The following is a 23,438-nucleotide window of genomic DNA, read 5'->3' on the forward strand; positions in this document are numbered from 1 at the left end:
TCATTAGCCGAACCTGGCAAAATATCAATCTTACGACTATCTCTTACAGTTCCTCAGCCTTCAGAGGGCATGGAGGTTTTTAAGCCTCATGTGAACTATAAACAGGGTGGGATACCGGCTCCTGACATCACAGGGAGGACACCGCTCACTGCCTCCCTCCACATTCCTGAAGGTTGTTTTGAGAGAAGTGGAAGGAGAGCACGGCAGAGTAACAACAGAATGAATTTGTCTGGGAATCTGCAGAGTTCACAATCTTACAAAATCTACATTAGAGCAAAAAAACTAGAAGCTGCACTGTATTGTTCTGGTGAATTCACGATGCAAGTACTATAGCTGGACAAGTAAGACGCACACCAAGAGTAAACATTTTATTAAAAGAAAAACTACTGAAATCTCTCAAGAAATAAAACACTTATTGGCATATACCTGTATAAATCTTCAAGAAATAAAACATTTATTGTCATGTGTAACACAGGAAAAATTATATATATTTTAATTTTACATACAAATAAATGTTTTGCTTTAGCATAGGTCACCACTATTCAGCCAATGTGGATAAATAAATCTTACAAAATGTGCAGAAATAACCTTGATAGAAACATACAACGGTTCTGTTTTTATTTTAATTGAATTGACTTAAACACTTATTCAGTTTAATTTCATTTTGACCATTTTAATGAAGGTCCAGATCCTCATCCTGCCCTCATCATGAAGACAGCAGTACACTGTTTCAGGACCAGTCACTGGCTGTAAAATGTGTCTGTGCACAGTTATGAGATTGTTTGATGAGCTAAATTGAATTTTTGCCCTTTTCTACAAAATAGGGCACCCTATATGGATGTACATTATACGAAGCCACCTATTTTAGAAACATACCAGCATCAATACAGGGACCATTCACATACATTACAACTTCATCTTGATTCAAAGTTTACTACTACTCACCTTTACTGACCACTGACTTTAACATATTGGGACCAGTCTAGCTATTTTCAGGTGTCTTTTAGTTGTCTTCTGCTTAGTGAAATGGCTGAGCTGTTGGTCTAGTAACTGCATTCTGGATACGTATCCATCAGTGTTCCTGTAAAAACTAGAATGCCACTTGAAGGGAACTTTTATGAAAGGACGGAACTGAACATGTTTTGCTCAAGGCTTGTATTTACATTGAGCTCTGATGCTTTGTGGCTTCGCAGATGCAAGGCTGTACACGAGGACAACTCCTGGGCAGATGTGATCAGGTGTGCTAAGCCACCACTTCAAACTCAATTAAATCCTTTAGCTGAATGATGGAAATCATGTTCCAACAGCTGGGCCACTCCTTTTCCCTTTCTTTCTCAGAGATCTCAAGAGAAGGACGGAACACTTTATTAGTATGTTGACTATCAAACCTTTCCCCATATTGCTTTAATCATAGCTAATGCTTAGCCGGTGGCCTCAGCTTCCTCAGAGTCTGTGGGAAATGTGGCGAGGCTAGAGCCAGAGAGAGATCCAGGTGCTGACCGAGAAGGCAAAACACAGGGTGGTGAGAACTGCCCCTCCTCCGTGAAACTCTGGGGCTGTGCTGCAAGGGGTGAGGGGGGGTGCTGCTTCAGATTTAATCTCAGGGGGAGGCACGATCACACCCTGGATCTGGGAAGAGGGGGAAGAACAAAAATAAAGACAAACCTGATAAAATAATCTGCAATGAATGTTCTGGAGAGTCCTACTGTACATGCCCACAACAATAAAAAGCAGTCCACTGATTATAAAAGGGTTAATGTGTCCTGATGGGAGCTTGACCTTCTTGCTGTGCAGCTGTTTTGTCACTTTGATGTGACACATGGGAAACGTATGTCAGGTGATTAGTCAGTCATACAATGTGCTTATCCCCACAATGAGACACGTAGGCTTCACCGTGGCCCATAAGGGTGTGGCTCATCAGTGTCTCATCAACCTGCAGGCTACCAGTACCACTCACCGACCACTCCTCCTGATTCCACTTTGAACAACGCACGTTCACCGGTAACTGCAGCACCATCTCGTTGAAGGCCCTCCCCCTCCTCTTTGACCACTTGAACTTGTCCATGGCCTCCGTGAAGGTGAGATTGCTGTACTTCCTGGGGCTTTTGATTATAAATGGCCAGGTCCTTTAACAGCAAGACAAATGTATTTATCAACAGATCCAGTGGTGTTTTTTAAGCAAAATAGGTATGGCATAGTGACATCACATTAAATCTAGCTGCTGAAAGGCAGGAACATTGAATTCACAGTGGTGGACTATGCTATTAATGAAAAGCATGTTTACTTCTAAAACACATTATGACAAAACTAGTATCCCCCCCCCCCCAAAGTATACCTTCGGTAAGGGACATATTAATGCAGGATTCTGAAAATGCAGGGGTATCTAAAGTCATATTTAATTCCTAATTAGAAAATATGCAGAAAATAGGCTATGGCATCTCTAGCTACCGAAAACAGCATTACTGTTAGTTGACAAGCTGTTTTCAACTTGCACACTTTTTTGATTTGTAATGCTTTTGAGCATGCAAACAAATCAAGCAGAACAGCTGTATCTCAACAAGGTATGGCAGAACTATATTTTGTAGCCAGCTAGCCACTAAGTTAATACTGTTTATCCATGATTAGAAACCTAGCAACAATATAGCATACAGCCTGTACACTTAGAGGCTATGGATTACACTGTAGGTAATATACCACCACCAGCAACCGAAGTGAATAAGCTTGGAAGGTTTGCAATGGCCTGATTAGAGCTGCCACTGGCGGCTGGTGTTTTTCCCTGTTTTATTTTTTCCCCTTCTTGCAAGCACATGTTCTTTTTTTTTGGGGGGGGGGGGGGGGAAGGAGAGCTTTGTTACTTAATCTGTTTAGAGCGGCTCAGCTTGACCCGCACAAATCCCCTCATTCCTGCAGACGGAGCCCAGGAGTTCAGCTCCGCCCGCAGGGAGAGCAAACACACGCCATTAGCCCGGGCCCTCAGATGGTTCTTATTTCCACGTTCCTGTTATCCCCGGCGTCTATGCCTCCCACGACCGCTCGCCCCTCCGGCGTGTCCCGCTGCAGCTCTCCAATGGCAGGAATGCGACTAATGTCCCGCCATCGGTGCTTGACGTCAGCTTTGGGGACGAGAGGTGCTAGCATGCTAAATTAAATTGGTCTCCTGCGTTACATTATGGGATGTGGTTTCTAAATCGGTGCAAGCTGACGGAGGAGTAGACATCATCTCTTGCAAACACGTCCGGTCGTGCTAATAAGCAGTTTGTATTTTGAGTAGATGCAGAATTTCTCTTTGAAATTAGATGTTGCCTCCTTATACTTCTGTATAGTTTATATATATACATAGTTCAGGATACATGATAATGGACTATGAATTTAATACAGCATTGAACAGGGGCTAATTAAATAATGAGATGTATGATCCTTGAGTAAAACTATTATATGGTTTGAAAACCATAATAATTGTTTAAAAATGGTTTCAAGCATTACTTTTTTCTCAGCTAGCTACCTCTCTTAGTTGTCTTCATTTGCATGATGCAGAAAGGCAATTTAATGTTGCCAGAACCATCGGGCTACATATTTCTTTTTGAAAGAAACTATGTGACTTAAAGAACAAGTGAATATTTGTTCTATTGTGCAACTCTAGCCACTTTGATTGTGAACGTATACAACAAAAAAACACAAGTGACTATATAATTAAAGCTCTGTGTTACAAGATTGCATTGCATATTTTGCTGGAATGCTGCTATACTAAATTAATAAATGCACTTAACACAGAGAAGCTAAAACATTCTTTGTCTTTTCTGTTATTGAAACTGTTATTGTCCTCAGCCAGGCCCCTTCGACCCCCTCCATTCCATTTTTCCCCCAACTTTTTGTTGTACTCTTATGAGATTTGAGTTACTGTCTCTTTAAAACTGTAAATGTAAGTGTAAATACTTTCAGCTGGAGACATTTCCTGCCTTAAACCACATCATTGTGTAAGCATATTTGCAATAAACACACACAAGTCTGTCCAGGGAATGTTTCTACAAGATCATGCAAGATCCCATTCAATATGCAGTCAGGACAAGCTAAGAGATGTGTGTACTGTCACTGGACAATCTGATTGCTTGCTGTGGACATACACAGAGCTGACAAGCTAGCTGGCCTTACTGAAACTACAAGTACAATTTAACGATAATACAATCATGTAAAAATAACCTGGGTCAAGAAAAAGAGAACAAAAAAACATAATCAGCTATTATGCGCACTTAGATGGTGATATGTGCCTAAATGAATCAGGCAATAACACAAGATCTGAGGATACTGGCTTCAAAGCCTGTTCCAAATGTTTCTACTCCCACTTCAAAGTGCCAACTGCAATGGTCCCACCCCTTGCTGTGTTTATCATGGAGGGCATACAGGTCTCATTTGGAACCAAACACAATTATGTCTATTCATTGCTGAAAATGTTAAATGAAGGGGCATGTAGGTGACCTGTACAAATGAAACGGCACACTCACGTGACTGGAACTTGGATTTCTTTGACTCCAATGAACTTCAGTTGCCTAGTGATTTCTGGGAGGCTCTCGCACCTAGCTAGGTTGATTCGTGGATAGTAAAGCAAGTAGGATAGACACATCTCATCCCTAGTGCTCAAACCACCCTGTAATGAGACAAAGTGACAGTGTGAGCAAAAAAAAACAAAACTAACTGGGTCAATGAAAAGTAAGTTGAAATATGCTCGTGACAGTTAAAAGACACTTTTAAAGAAAAGCCAAAGATACTTGCCAATTGTACCGATTTAAGAAAAATCCTGGTTACATTTTTATAGAAGAACATGTCTGGAAGATCAGGAAACTTTGACCTATTTGTGTAAAAAACTACCTTCCCTTTTAATAGTTTCTGTGATTTATGGTTGTATGGTGGTTTATATTCAATTTATTTACAAGTGAATGTAGAAACAAGTATAAACTAAACAATTAGTACAGCAACTCAGCCAAGAGCATAGAGGACCAGTGATGCCACATGCTGGACACTATCAACACTGCATGAAGCTTGCGTGGTAACCAAAAGAAAGACTTAGAAATTGCACACAATAACTGTCAACACTGCTATTCAAGCATCACTGAAACATTGCAATGAGACTGAAATGAATAGTCAAAAAAATGCCTGAAACAGGCATATGACTACAAATATTCTGGAGTACTGGGCCCATGTTTGTAGGCAGACCATTCAGGCAAAGGGAGACAAGAATCAAGAGATTCAATGCCAATGAAAAGACAGTCTCTTCAACACTCCCATACAACATTCTCAGACTGTTCCTACAAGTATGTGTTTGCTCTTATTTTCTTATGTCTCCCAAAAGTGTATGAAACGAGTATCCATAAGCAACATTAATCCAATTCTTTAAAGGAAGCCAAGCATGGCAATTTACTCTGTTAATTAAAAGTACATTCCGACTAAGTATTGACTCCTGTGAATACTCACAAGAGGGCTGTGTAATATAATTTTGAAATGACAAACACTGTATATATATTTTGTTTTTACCAGAAAATGGTAGATTACAGAAGCTTAAACTCTTCAAAAGAGTAGAATGACATATAAAAAATGGGAACATTTACTGTAAAACCCACAAAATGGATCTTTTGTTAGAAGCCACATCTGAAGAGAGGTTTCCATCCAACAGTTTATATCTTTAACAGTTGCAAATGCAGGCTGACAGCTCAGTGCAAAAACAGACACTGTCCAAAACCAATGGAGAAAACATTAGACATTAAAAATATGTTTTTTAAGGAAACGGTTTAAGTTGTATGAGTGAACAAAAGACAAAGTAAATCCAACATAGAGAGAAAGAGAGTGAGTGAGTGAGTGATATCATAGTCGAGATCACAGTAGATGTACTCTGATAGCTAGAGTTCTCTGCTATTACCATTGTGTCGGATAAAAAAGGAAAAATGTATTCATGTTTAAACACTTTCGTCGGTTCTTACCCAGGTCATATTACGCCTGCCTTTTGTACTATACTTGCACTCAGTGATCAGGTTGTCTCCCTGAAAATAAAGGAGCAGGAAGTTAGAGGCCCTCACCAGGAAGTCTGTACGGCAGTTCAACAAGGACATTTCATTAACTGAGAGAGGGAGACTAAGCAAATGAGAGCAGGGGAAATGCAGGTCGTGGCATCTGACTATGGGGGATTCCATGAAACATGACCACGGTTTTCTGGCAGTTATGAATTATCCTTACGCAATGAAAATACACTGCTGTACACTGAAGAATATACAGCAGTACATTGAATAATGCAGGAGATTTTTCAACTCTCAAAAATAAGTTCCAATACATGCCAATGTATTGCCATTGCTTAATGCATTCTGTTATATTCAGATATATCCCACTGAGACAAAAGTAACAATAATTGGTATAATTTATTTCTATGCATTATTCAATTGAATTTAAAAATGACAACATATTGTGGGGACGATATAGCTCAGGAGGTAAGACCGATTGTCTGGCAGTCGGAGGGTTGCCGGTTCAAACCCCGCCCTGGGCATGTCGAAGTGTCCTTGAGCAAGACACCTAACCTAACCTCTAACTGCTCTGGCGAATGAGAGGCATCAATTGTAAAGCGCTTTGGATAAAAGCGCTATATAAATGCAGTCCATTTACCATTGTGCATTTTAAGTTCCTTATTTCACATACAAATAGTGTTATGTCTTAGCAGTAAGTATAGTTGAAATTATATTATCAGAACACCCTTCCATTTACACACAAATATACCATTTAGTATATCGTTTAAGCGCAGCTTCAGTGAGGCCCTTGTGCTTTTGGACCTTACTCAAATTACTGTAAACATCCAGTTGTGACATACACAGTCCTTTGGATAAATAGGTTAACTAAAAGACGGTTAGCCAATAGCATTGTTTCTATGTCAATAACAATTTTTCTATGTTGAGCCTCTTTCAATGCTGCTGAGGCTCTTTTCTATGACATATCAATAGCCTGAAAAATATCACTTATTATAAGCTCCTTTAAATCTTATTGGATTCGGGTACATGACACATAATTTGATGATGTGAATTATGAACAAAGAAAAACAATAATGGAAAGTCAAAAGAATTAAATGGCGAAAGTGCCTAAATGATTTAACATACAGTAGCTATTTTATGAAAAGTAAGCTTTCGCATGAAGCTGATTTATTTTATTTTTTTTGTCCCTTTGACAAAGCACTAACTGTACAGTCTATGAATGGACAAGCAGAGAGTACTGACAGGTAACAGCAGCCTCTCTTCTTTGAGGTACTGGAACTCCTGGAAGTTAAAGTCAAAGTCTTCATCCTGCGCCAGGGGCTGCAGCTCCTCCCCGTCCCGGAAATGTCTGGTTCTTATGGCGCGGCCAGCCAAGTGGGAGTGCATCAGGACCGCAAACACTCTGATCCCACTCGGCATTTCGTGGCCCAGGGACTAACAGAGGAGAAGGAAGACATCACAAGGTGAGCTGCACCAACATCACGGTCACTATCAGAATCAAGTTAATCCATTTACATTTAAGAATCAATTTAAATAGCATGACTGACCCAATTATGCGCACAGAGCCAAATACTATGATAAAAAGCCTATTTTAGTCAATTCATATTTGAGGATTTTTAAAAATCTGCCCAGTACAGGGAGATTTGCTATTGGTCATTTGGAGGCTGTATTTATTGCACAACAAACATGGCATTTTGACCAATCAGCTTTAGTGTGGATGTCCATATAGTACATGTATGTCACGTCAGACCTCAAGCTCTCGTATTTGGAAATGACATTTCGCAATTTACATCAGAATGTTATTATTTTAATATTTATATATCTGGAAACAAACATGTATAGGCAACTTTACCTTATGGCTTCCTGAACACTGGAAATTCAAGGGAAATGGTCACATGGTCTTTAAAGGAACGAAGGAGGCCCATTGTACTGTACCTCCTGGAGACACTCCTGGGTGCAGTGCCCTTCAGACATATATTCGTGAAGGCCCGGTGGGAGCATGTGGTACAAGCTGACCCAGACGCCTGTCTCAATCACTCCAGCATCGTACCGCCTCAGCTCAGGGCTGTAGAAGAGCCTGAGGCCCGAGTTGTCCATCACTCCTAGGACAGGCAGCCAAATCCAGTGTGTGAGAAGAAGACATTGCATAAGCAACAGGAATGATTTACTGTTTACAGTGGGGCCCAGGTTTGAGCCTGTAATCCCCGCATGCTACTGATGGCCTTGGGGGTCTCATATCTCTATTGTGAAAGGCTTGTTAAGCTGCATACCAGATGCAAAGACAAAATGAAGCTCTCTTAAAAACCTGAAAGTTTTTAGTGACTGGAAAAGAATTGATGACATCAGCAGTTATTACAAAATCAATCGAGCAGTTCAATAATAAAAAATTATACAAGGAGACTCGGAGTACATTTTCATGGCATGCACATGGTCTTCTATAATCTACCTTGTTGAAAGGTAGGGTTGTCATAGTGGATTTCCATCAGGACATAGACTGGATCTATTGAGGTACCAATGGAAAGGCCAACATGCTGAGGGTAGGTCAATCCCTTTAAAATAAGAAAAAAATATGCAACCACTTGATCCTGGCGCAAACAGAGTTAAAACTTGTTCACACAGTGCAATGAATGATCTATTCAAGAAAATATAAAAGCTGCATTATAATATTCCTGGTATGTCTCATAATGTACGAGCTGTATGTGCTAACCTCTCCTCCAATGGCCCAGGCAAAGACCACAGTCTCGCAGGTCAGGAAGGAGTCTGGCATGTTGGGGTGGTAACATTCATGTCCAGAATCGAGCTCACTCTCATTTAACTTGCTGTCACACTGATACAACAAAATGTGGTGTACCAGGTTTTCATGGCCCGTCTGGATCAATGGCTGGATCTAAAGGGAAAAAGACAAACTGGAAGTTATAAATAAAAACTTGTATTTATCACACCAGATATGGTCAACATTTTATTTGGAACAATTCGGGAAACACATGTGATTGGGGAATATTATTATCCTGGTGCAGATGGCTTTGGAATGGAAATAAGTGAAGAAGCTTGTTTTTCTTTGATGGAGCCCTTCTGGCTTGAACTGAAATCCTAAATAAAACACAGTTTGTTGCCTGCTGGGTGATTGGTGATGGCGTACTGTGAGGGTTCTTTCAAGAGCAGCGGGAACTAAGACCAAAGCATGGCCTGTGACCATTTGATAAATATTTAAACATTCTTTCTTTTTTACTTTTTCTTCAGATTTACTTACACAGGACATTTTCCATGGTCGTAATGTGAATGAAAATCGCAGCGAGCCGGGTACTGCTAGTGCTGTGGGTGGCGACTTTGCGGAAAAATTCTATTTTCATCTGAGATAACACAAACTAAAGTGTTTCAAAAACAATTATACTGAGGAGGAGGTGTAACGTGTGTTTAAGATGGACCCGTTTCCATGGAAAGCCTGAATAGCTCGGCTCAGTCCATTAGCCATTAATATTAATTAGCACTACTATAACAATGGTGTGAGACGATCCTCTCCTCGCTTGGGAAAGGTTTCATGTTTTCTGCGTGTCTGGGAGCCACAAATGTATTTCCCTGGCTGCCTGGGTTCGACCACTTTCATACCCATTGGTTGCAACCTTGCGTCACCTTGCTCACTTCGTTTTGAGCAACCTTGCATCAGTGGTATGCTGGGTGTCCTTGTATTTGGAGTCAATCATTTAAATTTTTCTATTTGATCCCAGCTCCACAAGCACAGTGCAAGTGCCTGTCTATCCAGCTGCACTGCCCAATGGTAGCTAGTTCGTCCGTCTGTGTGTACTTTTGTTTCCTATGTGAAGTACAAAAAACATTACATCGGTACTCCCCCAGCCTGTTAAACTCGTAACTTAGTTGTTATTGTACTCCAGTAGGCCAGATCAGCTTTGGCAGTGGAGCTTGTGCCTAAAGAAAGGTTTCCTCCCTGCAAGTTCAATTGAAGTTCGTCTAAATAAGTATTATCTGCAGCTGTGCAATCCTGCAGATAATACTAAGATCTTGTGTCAAAAAAGGCAACGAGTGCCTCAGTTAGCGAAGACGCTTGCCAGGAGTCCACAGCACTGGAACAAAGTTGGCTTTGTCCTCAGGGTAGGGTGAGCTTAAACTGGCCAGCTGTTGCAGAAGCAGCCCTGGATGCTCACCAGATGCTAATAGGTTGTCAACTGTTATCAGTGAGAGATGCGCCTCTGTCCACTTGGCATTGCCCTCTTCTAGATCACTGAGGTGCCTGTAGTGAAGTTGAGTCGTTGCTATGCCAGTGAGCGCATATTGCAGGAGTGCAAGTGCTCCAGCTGCAGTGCTCCCTACAGAGGTGCAAGCGAGGCAGCAGTAATGTGTGACAATTACAGAATACTAAATTATAAAACTCATGTGGAACTATTGCAATTTAGTGGAGTACGTGCCTCCGCCAACTGAACAGAACTATAAGATTGTAAAAAACTGCCTTTTAGCAATTATTACTGATCATTTATTAATAGTGGCCTAATTATGTCTTTTTGTAACAGATTGACTGTTAAGAATATACCAATGGTTTATATGCAAATATAACAGTCTGAAATGTATTCGCTAATGAGTGTAATATTGTTAATATTTATCAAATTCATATTTATATCAGTGAGTGGATGGGCCTCACAGTCTGGTGTCGAATCCAGACCATTCAGGTGGCAACTGTGGCAGGCAGCCCTGCCGGGCGATGCCGGACTGGAACTGGCATCACCCGGAGGAGGAAGGTTTTTCAGTCGGCAGGTCTCCCCAATGATTCCCACTGGTCATTCGGGCAGCCTGTTGAGCGGCACAGAAAGTGTCTTCCTACGACTTATGTCTGTGTGACTGCAGTGTGAAAAAAGTGGCAGCTGACATCATATGATTTGGATGAGAGCCCTTATTTGCACTCTATTGAATCGACAGCAGAGGCTGAAATGAGCAAATACGTGACTGCAAATGTGACTGGGCATGCAAAATCTGGTGAAAGATCAACAGTGTGGATTGTGTATAGTGGTGAAGTAATAGCCATTTTACATGCTAAAGCTCTGCTGCTTTGCCTGCCCCACCCATCCTGGAGGCACTGCAGTGTGAGAACTCCTCAAATGAACTTTCCCACATGTCAATGACCATTTTCAGCCTTATTCTAAAGAAAGAAAAATACATTCACACTAAGTGCCCCACATCGTGACTTGCTGAGGAGGAGGTCAGGTCTTTCATTGATGACTGCTGGGAATGACAGCTGTGGCCACCTACTACATTGGTGTAAGGAACCAATATTGCTGTAACCTCAGTAACTATAGCTGACTTACAGTAAATGCACCCTGCTCCTATCATAAGGGGAGATGAAGCACTCAGTAATATAGCCCTGAATTCAAATCAGAAATTGACCTGTATTTGCTAAAAGCTATTGCTACTACCAGACTGTCTGCTCTGAAAAGGCCGAGTCAACCTGTGGGATGGGGATGACAAGTTTGCAGTTCATTATTAAGTCAGATCACGTGGAGGAGGGGGGCTTTGATGCTTTGATATGTTCGTCCGACCGCAAACAGACTTAAGACATACGTCTTTTACTCTAAGCCTGAGTCTTGCTCTCTTGCCTGGCTAGGGCGTTTTCACTGCCTTTCACTGCCGCGGAATAGAGCAGCAGTCAGTTCACGGGCCGGCCTGCAAGTCTGCACTTTGCACAACCATCCGCCACCCTTCGTCACCAAGGATGACGCCAAGCTCCTGGTTCAAGCTCTAGCCATCTCCCACCTGGACAACTGCAACTCCGTCCTGTCTGGGCTTCTGCAACATTCGCTCCAACCCCTTCAGCTCATTCATAACACCACAGCCCGCACATCTTCAACCTGCCAAAATCTTCCCATGTCACCCCCATACGTACAAGGCAGCTGCAGGAGCTGCACCCCAATACGTTCAGCCAGCCGTACGTTCAGTCTCCCTTCCCTCAATATTTATGACGTCAGCATCAAAAGTGGCAAATGTTTTTACGCAATTTTTTTCATTTCTATCGAATATATTTTGTATGTAAGAACTATGTACTGTATTTTTTAAAAAGTACCTTATAATTGGTTGATTTTCAAGAATGTGGAAAGAAAATTAAAAAACGAGAAGGAAATGTGTGGTCTTTCTGACCATTACAGGGTCAGTCCCCCCACAAAAAGAGGAAAATTACACAAAAGCACTGTATGTCATCTAAAAATGTATGCGTCTGTGTTCCGCTGTGATCTAATTCTCATTATGTGACTCAAAGAGCAGATCCAAATAGCTTCCTTTATGATGCTGAAGTTCACTGAGGGCCAAAGGGAGAAGAGACAATCATACTCGTAAAATTTCTGGCTTTAGTTTAGCATCCTAAACTGGAAAGCTTTTGTTTAGAGCTTACAGTATGCTCTCTGAGCACATGCCACAGTCAAATGTGGAGTAGCCATGGCAACATGACATTCTGGCTTTTGCTTCCCTAAACTGAGGATTGAAAAATCCAAGGAAACATTGACAGTATATTGATTTGGTCTATGCTGTAATAATACTGTACTTTTTTTTAACCAACATATCCTTGACATTTACATTCAATAAATAACCATTGGTGTAGGAATGCCACAAAATATTACACAGAAGGGAAGTCACAAACCAAAATTGTGATGTTTTAGAGGTTAAACTGCATGTCTTTCCTTCAGGTTCTTTGGGAATAGATATATTTCTGGGTCTTGAACAAGCTGCACCAGTTCCCTGTAATTAAGCGCTTTTTAAAAACCACTTAATTTGAGCTAGTTATTTATATCAGATCAGAATTATACCCCAATGACGACAAATTGCTATTTTCAAAAAATAACAAAAACAGGTGTGCTTTAGAACGCAAAGTAAATAACCCACCAAGCACACATCAGACACATCAGTAATGAAAGAGCTTGAAGACCTGAGAAACGAAAGCTTACAGTTTTTTCATGAATGAGTCTTTGAACAGTCTCAGAGGTAAAGGTAGCCTTTAAGTGCATGACATGTAAAATCCTACTTGCATGTCTAATGTCTACACATTACTTTTATTACATTTTTATGTCATTTCTATGACTGAAAAAATTCAATGGTGACATAGAGGGTGACCATGTCACTACATTGTTATAGATTTTTAAAAAAATTATACCACTATGGCTAAATGCCATATGATAGTTCTCCACATATTTGGTGGTCCTATAACCTTCCATGAAAAATACACATCTACAGTATTTCTTGTTATTGGCTGAGACATGTTCGCACAGTTGTGAGGTATTGCGGGAGTTAACAGGTTACTTACTCTAATAATGTGGTGTTTCCTCGGAACCTCTGGGATTCTAAACAACTGACACCAATAGGTTGTGTCCTTAGAAGGAACTGGCACCTGTCTTGAAAGAAATGGACAATAAGTTTTGAAAGCTAACCTCAAAATGAGTGAAATCTACGTGCATCTAAAGATGGACAGTTGGAAAGAAAGATCTAATCCCAGGCCACAATCCACGATTGAAACATAGGTAACTGTCCACTTACGTTTAAATTCTTTAAGTCGAAAAAGGGAGTCTCAGAGGGGATGTTAACAGGACTCGTGGGGTTGAGCAACCGTAGGCTCTTCCTCCCCCTGTTCACACCATGGTATTTTGGTCCAGAAGGTCCAACATCGTCACTGTGGTAGGCCCATATCACCCTCACTGTGTTCTCCTGGGTATGAGTTAAGAGTCAGTAATGAATAAGACATCCTTTTTTGAAAGCTGAACAGCTGAACTGGCATTTCATCATTTGTAATGTTGTGATGGTAATGAATCCTTCATTGTGAGTACATCACACGGGCAAGCTCAAGAGAAGTAGTATACTGTGTCACTAATCAGGACTGGGTGAGCTCATTCTATTGCATAGGCACACACACACACACACATTCTGGCTTCACTGTGTATGATTCATAGTCAACCCTGTACTCTCCGCCCCACCCCCCCCCCCCGACCACACAGACACACAAATACAGAATACAATACCGTGATGTCTTTGTCACTTTTGTCACAAGTATGGAGGGCTCTGCTGAAAGCCAGGACAGTGTGTGTATGATTTTCCATTCCATATTCCAGCTTATAGTTCTGCTCTACATCTCTGTGAACCTTCCTGTCGGGATCTGCAAAATAATCCTGTCAAAAGCAAGGAACATGCAACATAGCTGTATTGTACACTTGAAACAATATTTTACACGCACACATTTTCTGGACCGATCAGTCTTGAAGCTTTCTCCATCAATTTAATATACTGTAGTTTGTCAGTTCACGTGTCCACATAATGATAAAATGCCTATATTTCTACTGTAACTGCAGATACTGTACACAGTTTAAGTTTTGACTTGAGTTGCACTGAGCTGATTTTAACTTCAGGTTGTGTCTGGTCAGGTTTGAGTATAGTATCTGAGAATAACTCTCAACAGTTTTATTTAATTTGGCTATAATGTACACTATTTCTTGTGAAGCACGGCTTCATCTGGTAAAGGGGCAACATTGTTTGCATCAGTTTTATTTTGAATATGTCTAAAGAATATTTGCCGATTTAATTGGGCAATGGCTGCACACACTTTGAGGGACACAATGCTTGTCTGTTCTTCTGAATTAATGGAGGACATGGCAGCATTGCGATGGGATTGGATCATTCCAGAATAGGGAGAAAAAGGTGGCATAAGGGACACATCTGCCATTTATTAATGCAAAAGCCTGTAGGCATTGACAAATACAACGCAGGTCTTTTTTCTCGCTTCTGTCCATACTGAGATGTGACAAAACAGACCATCCTTTAAGTAACAAAATTGGTGTAACCTTACTAAAAATTAAAACAAGATCCTGACCTGTATTGTGTTATGTACTGAGTTTTAAGGCAGTTAAGACAAGTTTTTTCTACACTGTTAAATAGCGTTTAGCTAGCTATTAAAGTATATACTGTAACTCAACTCCGCATGATTACCTGACCTGTGTTGCCGGCAAGCTAAGCCTTATCTGAAACCGAACATTAGTCAGTCACAGATTATGATGTCTGCTGAGTTCACATTGTGTCATTCATGTAACCTCTCCAGGTCTGGTTTTCTCTGTATCCCATAACTATTTTAGGCCTCTCTGATTTCTGGTTGTTTTCCCACTGCCTTCAAGCAATCAAGGGTTACATATATTCTGAACCTAGACAAAATGATAAATCATCCCCTCCATCATCATAATGTCACCCTGTATCTCCAAATATTTGAATGTTTAAAGGGGAATTCCACCATAAAATTAACTTTTACTTGTAGAAGAGTAGCTGTCCTCCTGATTAAAATGAGCTCTCAGCCACCTCTCTACCTGTAGCGAGTAAAAAGGTATATTTGACATTCCCTCATACGAGAGCTGATATCCACATCTACGCATTTCAATAAATTATCTGACAAAAGATTCATGCTTGTCTTTTGTTCAGTCATTGCCATTTATCGTTGCTATTCAAAATGACACATCAACAGCGAAACGGAATCAACAGCGGAATAGAGACAGAAGTAGCCTATGTTGGCCTGAGAAATCAATTTTCAGTATAACCAGTTCTACATCCAATGTTTACAATGTAGGAATTTAGCCACTTCATGTGTAGTTACACTGCACAAGGTTTGGGTCAGTTACTCTACCTCAATTGACACTGTCATTCTACCACATGGACTTAAATGTTTTCAGTAAACCATATGTCAAGTCTGTGTTCTTTTTAAAACACATGCACCTGATGCTTGAGTAGTCATCACACCAAAGCCTACAGCTAAATAGCCAAATGTTTATTGTAGGCACAGGTGGTTATGTATGAATTAAAATTTCATTTGCTGCAATCGTCATACCGTCCTATTCATCAGCTGTACCTACCGGACCGAATCGCAATGCAGATTTCGGTGCTTAATTTCAGTGTCATCTTCACTAACGTTACACTCGCTCTGTCTGTCGACTCAAGTCAGTCACGGCAGGTGCCATTAGCAAGCTAGCTAATGTTAAATTCTGACAAAATGCCAAATGCAAAACTATCGAAAGTGTGGCTGTATTTTAAAGATGTTCTTTAATTTTGTCATTTGTTCATTATTTTAAAGAAGATAGACAACCGGTCCAGGCAACGTTTAGGCACGGTAGGCCTACTGTTTCAAAAGTATCGTTTTAGCACAGGCATCACCAAAATCTAAAAAATACACATCTCCAGTCATGAATTGATATTATGTGCGGTTTTAATGTGAAATGATAAACAATGCATTTCAAAAATATATATGGGTTTCCCACAAAGATCATACAGTTAGCTTCCACACAAAACAAAGATGGTGACCACAAAGTTGTTAAAAACGTGTTCTATTGGCTGAAATAGCATCATCCGCACTTCCTTACTGTATATTTCCATTTTGCCTGTGTATCCAGGTATCCTGCAATTGGCTACTTTGATCATGTGTTGTTATTGGCAGATGTAGCAAAATATCCAATGAGGAGAATGATCAGTTGCGGAACTGGAGTATTTGTGATGACAAAACTGGCAGGAGAAATAAGATGAAGGAAAATGCAAAATAACCCAAGTTTGGGACTTTATTGTGTGAACATGCAACGTTATACCTGATTTCTGTGAGTTTGCATGAGGTCAGAAGGTACAGAAGATAATGTTTTTAAGTGCTGAGCATCTGTGGTCATTGTGGTTATTTCTGTAGGAAACCCTGAAAATTGCCAAACTCTGTCCTGTATAGGTATCGGGAGTGCCCCGCCAAGCTGTAATTTGGAGGATGGCATACCTGCTATCCAAAGAGTATATCATTCTTTAACAAGCACGAAACCGTCCAGACCCGGTGGCGCACCTCCTGTGCATACAATGGTCGTCCGTGAGTGAGTGAGTGAGTGACCGACCACAATTTGCGATGCATAGCCCACGGCGGCGTCCTGCGCGGCGCCGTGGGAAAAATCGGCGTAGATGGGGGGTACTAATACTACTAATATAACAGATTCTCACTAGCATCAGGTTCCTGTTTCAACACTTGTGGCTTAGATGGGAAGGCAGACCTGCAGAAACGTTGAGCATGCGGGCAGTCAGGAAATGTCATTAGCAGTTACAATAATGGAAATCTAATGCAGTATATGACTCGCGAATCCAGTAGAACGTTGATATAATTAAGCACATTATGCTGCTAAGTCAATTAAAATATGAGGGCCAAGTGGGCCAAGAAGCGATGCAGCCAATAATGTATTTTGGAGAGAACAACATTAAAAGATAAAACTGAGTGCATTAAAAAAAAAATAAAAATAAAAAAAATTCCACGTGAATATCATTTTCAGAGGCAAACTTTAAAATCTGTAGGCTATCAGACATTTTCACATTACAGCGCCTGTCAACGTGATCTTTACGGTGAACGCGGAAAAGAATACATTAAGCGAATTGCAATTCACTTTATGTAGCCTATATTATTATAATAGCCCAAATGATCACAAATACACGACTTTACTGGAAAGACTTCAGGGTACATACCTGCAGATAGGGTTTCCCTTTCTCGACGCCTCCAATTACAATATCTGATAACGCCATAGCTCCACTGGGAGACAAACCAAATCCTATATATCCCTTTGTTTCGACTTCAGCTTCAAAAGTTATCGTACTTTCGTCGGATCTCCATCTCAGTCTGTATTTGCCATGCGCATCCAACATTGTTGAATGTCTGAACCCTGTCCTTGTAGAAAACACCTCGCAATATCTTAAAGTTCCAAAGAAAATCACCAGAGTACAGAAGTACACTCGACTGCTAGGCATATTGTACGTTTTCATACATGTAGTTTCATCGGATGAATAAAAGCTTCCGAAACCTCGTTCTAGTTGGATAGCTGGTCCCTACTGAAAGAGTGTTTGTTTGCCAATCTGTATTGAAAGCAAATTATCCAACCAAGCATAGGCAGCCGCAGAAGCACACTCTCATTATGCATCCATTGAAACTGTCGAAACTTGTGTTAGCGCTCTTTGATCTGTAAAGACACGTCCCACTCTTTAGTCAGATGTTCGTTTGAAAATACGATGTGCTTTAGAATTCCCTTCTGTTCTGTAGTGCATGCTTTGGCAGCAATTTCATATGTTTTTTTTTTTACTGAAATAAAGATTATTAACAAATATAAAAAATATAACCCTGCTCCATTTTCAGAAACATATTATAGAAATCAAGTAGTTCATAAACACATGCATACACTGAAGATCTGCTTAACTAGAGATCTGCATAGAATACTTCCAGGGTACTTAGAAACACCACTGTAGTGGCTGTGTGGTCCAGTTGTGCCCAAAGAACTCAATGAGCATACTTGTGCTTAAAATATTGCGAGGAATCTTTGGGGAATTGTATTCCCTTAAACAACTACATGACATATGCGTGGGCTAGTTTCTTTTGTAGTACAGTACATACAGTGTGGTTTTATGCATCCTTGCAGGCCACAGATTTATCCACGCATTTTTATTTTCACAGTACCTTCTTGCAATGACTTGTTGCTGTCTGTTTAAGAATCAGTAGCAAAAAAAACAGAAACCTGAAAACATAGGAAATGGTTAGATACAATATGTACTATGTTGATGTACTGTGTGTGCGTGCCTACATGCGCGTTTCAGGCACCTCCTCAGTTCCATGTCTTTTGTCAAAACCAAAATCAGATGAGCCCTGGGGTGTAACTAGTTCCACCAGCATGCTGCGAGCTGAATACCTATTACTGTCTGCTGTCAAAATACACATAAAAAAGGGGAATACCAGGCTTTAGTTATTTCTGGAGCATGATTCCAGTGACCTTAGCAAGAGCCTATGGATTATCCCTGTAAGAACGACCTCATGACATAAATGATCCACCACCATACAGTGCCCTCCAAAAGAATGGGAACAGTAGAGTGAAATTAGTTATTTTAGTATATACTTGAGTGTTTTGTTTTGAGATTAAAAGATGAATATGAGACAAAATTAGACTTTTTTCATGGTATTTACACACGTATATGTTTTACCATTTTACAGAAACAGCTGTTTTTGTGTTGAGTCCCCCATTTTCAGCTGTGCAGAAGGAAGTTAACGGGTGACTGACTGGTGTTAACTGTAGCTCTGGTGTGTCCTTTTGCATGGATTGTTCACACAGTGCAGTGCAGTGAGTGTCTAGTTTAGGTTTTAGCCTTTGTTTTCGTCTGTGGGGATTGCATTTGAATAGCCATACACATTACATTACATTACATTTACATTTATTTAGCAGATGTACAAAAGTGCATATCATGGTCATTGGAACAACTACAAAACACAGGTTCAATAAGGTACAATACTCATTTTGTACAGTTATTTATAGCCAAGAACACAGTTCAATTCACACAGTGAACATTACTCTGACCTAACTTATGCCATACACCATCATGAAGACCACAGGACTAACTCAGTTATAAAGTTTACAAATAAACTTCGGTGTGGTTGCTTTGGCAGTTGTTTAGCCGTTACCTGATGATAAAGTTAGAGAGCTCTCTAGCATCTTAAAACTTTGCCAGTGTAACCTTTTGACCTTTACAACTTTATGGGATTATGCAGACTATCAAATAATGGCACTTAGTCACCAATTTGAGCCTTTTTTTTTGCACTTTCAAAAACAGAGAATAAAGCACCCAAATCAAACTTTGAATATCTCAGCCATTGACTGGTGTACAGAAATGGTAGGCCACTCAAAATAAAGAAATCTTCTGTGAGCCTTTGTGAATATTATAAAGTTGGAATGGCATGTCTTGCTTAACAGCTGTAGGAATTGCACTGTGCTGAAATTTGGGCAGAAAAAAAATAAAGTAATTTGCAGTAGACAACTGTCTCAATGGCAGCAATGTTTTTAAAAAGCATCTTGAAAATCATAACACCCACTGGCCCTGCCCACATAGAGATACACTACCACCCCCTGCTTCTCCACACACCTATTTGTGAATGCACATCAACATTTCTAACTACTCTTAGGGATTAAAGGGGAAAAAATCTCAAAACTGAGACTATATCCCCATAAAACAATTGAGATTATTATTATTATTATGATTATTATTATTATTATTATTATTAGTAGTAGTAGTAGCAGCAGTAATATATAAGCCTACTGTGTATGATACTTTACCCCAGAGCAAGTTTATGGGTGTGAAATATTCAGATACGCCCATTCCTTCATTTTAAAATGGCCACATATTGTGTGCATGTGTATTTGTTGTGATCTAAATGTGATAGAATAAAAACCTTTTTGCTACATTGTATAAAATGTTTTCTAAATGACCCTTGATAAAAAAGGAAAACACAAGGATGAAGTAACACAAAGTACATTTATTGGAATAAAGTGCTTTTGCATGTATCCATGAAAATTGGCTTCACCACTCTTTTCAGGCTATGCTATATCAGGTTCACATGTGGGGTGGTGCCATGCATGTACACACATGGTGCTTGTGCATTAGTCATAGTCGTTTTATGCTGGATGCAAATGAGAGCCCATGCGCCCGGTTCCTTGAGTTTTTTTAAATACCACAAACTAAACGGTTTTCCGTCAGCTCCCTTTTCATCAACACTAGCTACCCATTTAAAATATATTATTATTATTATTACTATTATTATTATTATTATTATTATTACCGTTTTATCAATTAGTCTGGTTCTTGGTCGAACTATAAAGGCATCCATTCTCCCACATTGGCTAATATCAATTTAAAATTCTATAAAAGATAAATATATAATTTGGTTGTCAATGCGCCATTGAGTTGTTTGAAATTTATGACCTAACGTACTACCACTTTCACTACTGCAGATTTCCGGGACATACCTGGCCAACTAGCCCGCAAAATAAAGAGAAACAATGCAAAAGCTACAGGTCCAATATTCTGCTCTCGTCCTACGTTCGTTTGTACGAGTTTGCAGATAGCGAACAGTTCCAACGAAGTTCCAGACTCGTGAAATTATCAGGTGGCAGAATTGTATTACTGGGAGAAACTGACAATGTTCTAAATGACATCAATATGGATGTGGAAAGTGTAGACATTCATTACTCCGTGATCTACCAGAAGAGGTCAGTGAAGGTGCAATAATAGCATAGGGTAATATATTTAAAAGAATGAACTTAGCATGAGCGCGAGCGGAGGGCGAGCTGGATTGGTGGTTTGTTTGATCGGCATAGGCTACTGTAGATCTCGGTCTGTAACGTCTGAATAGTGCAGAAGCAGCAGTAATGGTTGTAACCCAGATTGTGTTGTGCTGAAGGTAACGTCAGTACATTACTCTAAGGATGGCGGTGTGTCACACTTTTGTGTTTCCCAGTATCAGGGAAACCACAAGCATAGCGTAATGTTGCAACATGGAGATACAGTGTCATTAATTCTCTCCAGTTTTCCCTGTAATTCTTTTAGACAGTTTGTGTATTTTTGTTGTTGTTGTCATTTTCTGTCTTCCTATGGGTATGTGACAGACAGGCTGGTGATTTCATGATCCTTTATCCATAACATATTTCCTGTTACTATATATTGTATTGATATTTTACAATTTCACTGTGAACACTGTGTTACACTTTGGACTTTGCTGTGTTGTTCGACTGAGCAGAAGACATGTCATGTACCTCCAGTTTACAGTAACTGCACTTTCAAGACAGCACAATATAAACTGGGTTCCAAAACCTTCTCCTTTTTTACCTGTGAATGAAACTGAAAACTTGAACCAATGCACCATGCCAAGTCAGAGACATATTGACTCTCTTACTACTCAAATTCTTCTTTATGCAGTACATAAAAGTTCCCAGTAGGTGGCACAATAATACCAATTACTGTACGATATTGCCTGTAATAGCTCAACCCTATACAGGCCTTCCATGGTATAACCTATCCACTATAAGTCATATAAGTACCTGGGATCCAGTAAACAACATTTTATTGTGCATATCTGATTTACAGCCGTGAATTACAGACGTTTTTAAAAACCTTTTTTTGCCTTTCTATATTTTCTTCCCAGTTTTAAATGCCAAGCTATCTACCTACAGTGAATTCCAACTCAATGTTGGTTTGTAACTAGCTAAAGGCTGTGCCATTATTTTCATGATCTAGCTGCTTGGCTGTAAAAGTTTAAAAATCCTTTCACAGAGAGTAAAAAAAAAACCTAAGCATTGTATTCATTACTAAGTGGTGAAAATGATTTTCATTCAAAGAAATGTTTCACTTTTAATGACAAAACCTCAAAAGATACTCACATTGCAATAACATGAAGGTAACACATTAATTAATAGGATCTGTTACATCTGCAATAAGGAACTCTGCAGGCTTATTGCAAAAACAATAAAATACAAAAACAATGAAAAACATAGACATCCAAATCCATGAAACATGTTGTTGAATCTTATTTGTACAGCAGAATTAAAAACTATGTTTCCCTTGCAAGCACATTCATAAGGGAAGACTCTGAATGACATATCCTAAGTGTTACAATGATTTTAATAGACTTTTGAAACCATGGATAGAATAAAGCATAAATGATTGGATTGAGAGAAGAATTTACATATAGTAGAATTGACATACACAAAAGGGCAGTATATGCAGATGGTGTCCTCATGTACTCATCAAGGAAAGCACAGGTGTAATATGGCACGACGCAGAGTAAGAACACTGACACCAGAATTCCGACAGTTCTTCCTGCTTTCCTCTCGGATGCCGCAGAAAGATCGTTATTTTTTGTTCTATTTGAATAGTGTTTTCTGACACACCTGATTTTATTTGTGTGTTTTTTTGCAACATTAAAAATTTTAATGTATAAAATGACAATAGTCATGCATGGCAGAAAGAATACCACTGCAAAATCAACAATGGTCCATATAGAATTAACTGAAACAAAACAATTCATACATGTAATATTTTCTTTCAGATCAGTTAGACCTTCACTGAAATGAAGAAGCAATACATTGTAAATGAATGAGCACAACCAGAGAGTTGACATCGTCTTCAGTGTTATATTAACATTCATTTTAGTGCAGTAAAGAAAAGGGTTGCTTATAGCAAAATATCGGTCCATAGCAATAAAAGCTACATTATAGATGGACACACACGTCAGGTGAAAACTTGCAATGTAACCAATGTTGCAGTACATTGCCCCAAAGCACCGGTGTAGAAAGAAGATATTAAATTCAAACGGCAGTATAATTAATCCGACTAGACAGTCCGCCACCGCCAGAGAGAGGATTAGGAAGTTGGTTGGCGTGTGGAGCTGCTTGAAATGACAGATGGAAATGATCACTAGAAGGTTTCCACACACTGCCAAAAAGATAGCTGCTATTACAGATACATACACGAGCACATCAGTTTGTGTTGATGGTTCGCTTAAACAAGATGAGTTTAAAGAATGGACACATGATTCCCCTTGGTGAACTCCTGTGAGATTCATAAAATGGAAAAAAGTTGCAGTTTCACTGATCGATC

General features: G+C 39.8%; 1 protein-coding gene and 1 long non-coding RNA gene across 3 annotated transcripts in view; one reads left to right on the forward strand and one right to left on the reverse strand.

Annotated features, from left to right (window-relative positions):
- The window catches only part of LOC135257389 (uncharacterized), a 62,690-nt gene extending 54,288 nt beyond the window's left edge, over positions 1 to 8,402 (forward strand). The window contains exons 3-5 of one of the 2 annotated variants that reach the window (XR_010330643.1): positions 1,940 to 2,078; positions 7,272 to 7,465; positions 7,845 to 8,402. This is a non-coding gene — a long non-coding RNA (uncharacterized LOC135257389). Of the gene's footprint in view, positions 1 to 1,939; positions 2,079 to 2,910; positions 3,166 to 7,271; positions 7,466 to 7,844 lie in introns of those variants that run through there. The other variant, XR_010330644.1, reaches the window with a different exon arrangement.
- moxd1 (monooxygenase, DBH-like 1) lies at positions 356 to 18,162 on the reverse strand. Its single transcript, XM_064340040.1, has 12 exons — positions 17,499 to 18,162; positions 14,006 to 14,152; positions 13,527 to 13,694; positions 13,297 to 13,380; positions 8,710 to 8,889; positions 8,449 to 8,551; positions 7,938 to 8,104; positions 7,245 to 7,436; positions 5,970 to 6,029; positions 4,500 to 4,642; positions 1,958 to 2,126; positions 356 to 1,629 (listed from the first exon to the last, which is right to left on the reverse strand). Exons 1-12 carry the CDS (start codon positions 17,790 to 17,792, stop codon positions 1,471 to 1,473), a joined length of 1,866 nt encoding a protein of 621 aa, XP_064196110.1. The 5' UTR covers positions 17,793 to 18,162; the 3' UTR covers positions 356 to 1,470.
- Between the last annotated feature and the right edge of the window lie 5,276 nt (positions 18,163 to 23,438).

The sequence above is a fragment of the Anguilla rostrata genome, chromosome 6 (genome assembly GCF_018555375.3).
Source record: "Anguilla rostrata isolate EN2019 chromosome 6, ASM1855537v3, whole genome shotgun sequence".
In the NCBI taxonomy this organism is placed as follows: Eukaryota; Metazoa; Chordata; class Actinopteri; order Anguilliformes; family Anguillidae; genus Anguilla; species Anguilla rostrata.

Coding starts and splice junctions, on each gene's coding strand:
- moxd1 (XM_064340040.1), bottom strand. CDS start 17,792: ATGAAAACGTACAATATGCCTAGCAGTCGAGTGTACTTCTGTACTCTG. Junction 13,695..14,005: donor AAAGTGACAAAGACATCACG/GTATTGTATTCT, acceptor ACTCATACCCAG/GAGAACACAGTGAGGGTGAT. Junction 4,643..5,969: donor GCAGGCGTAATATGACCTGG/GTAAGAACCGAC, acceptor GTCTCATTACAG/GGTGGTTTGAGCACTAGGGA.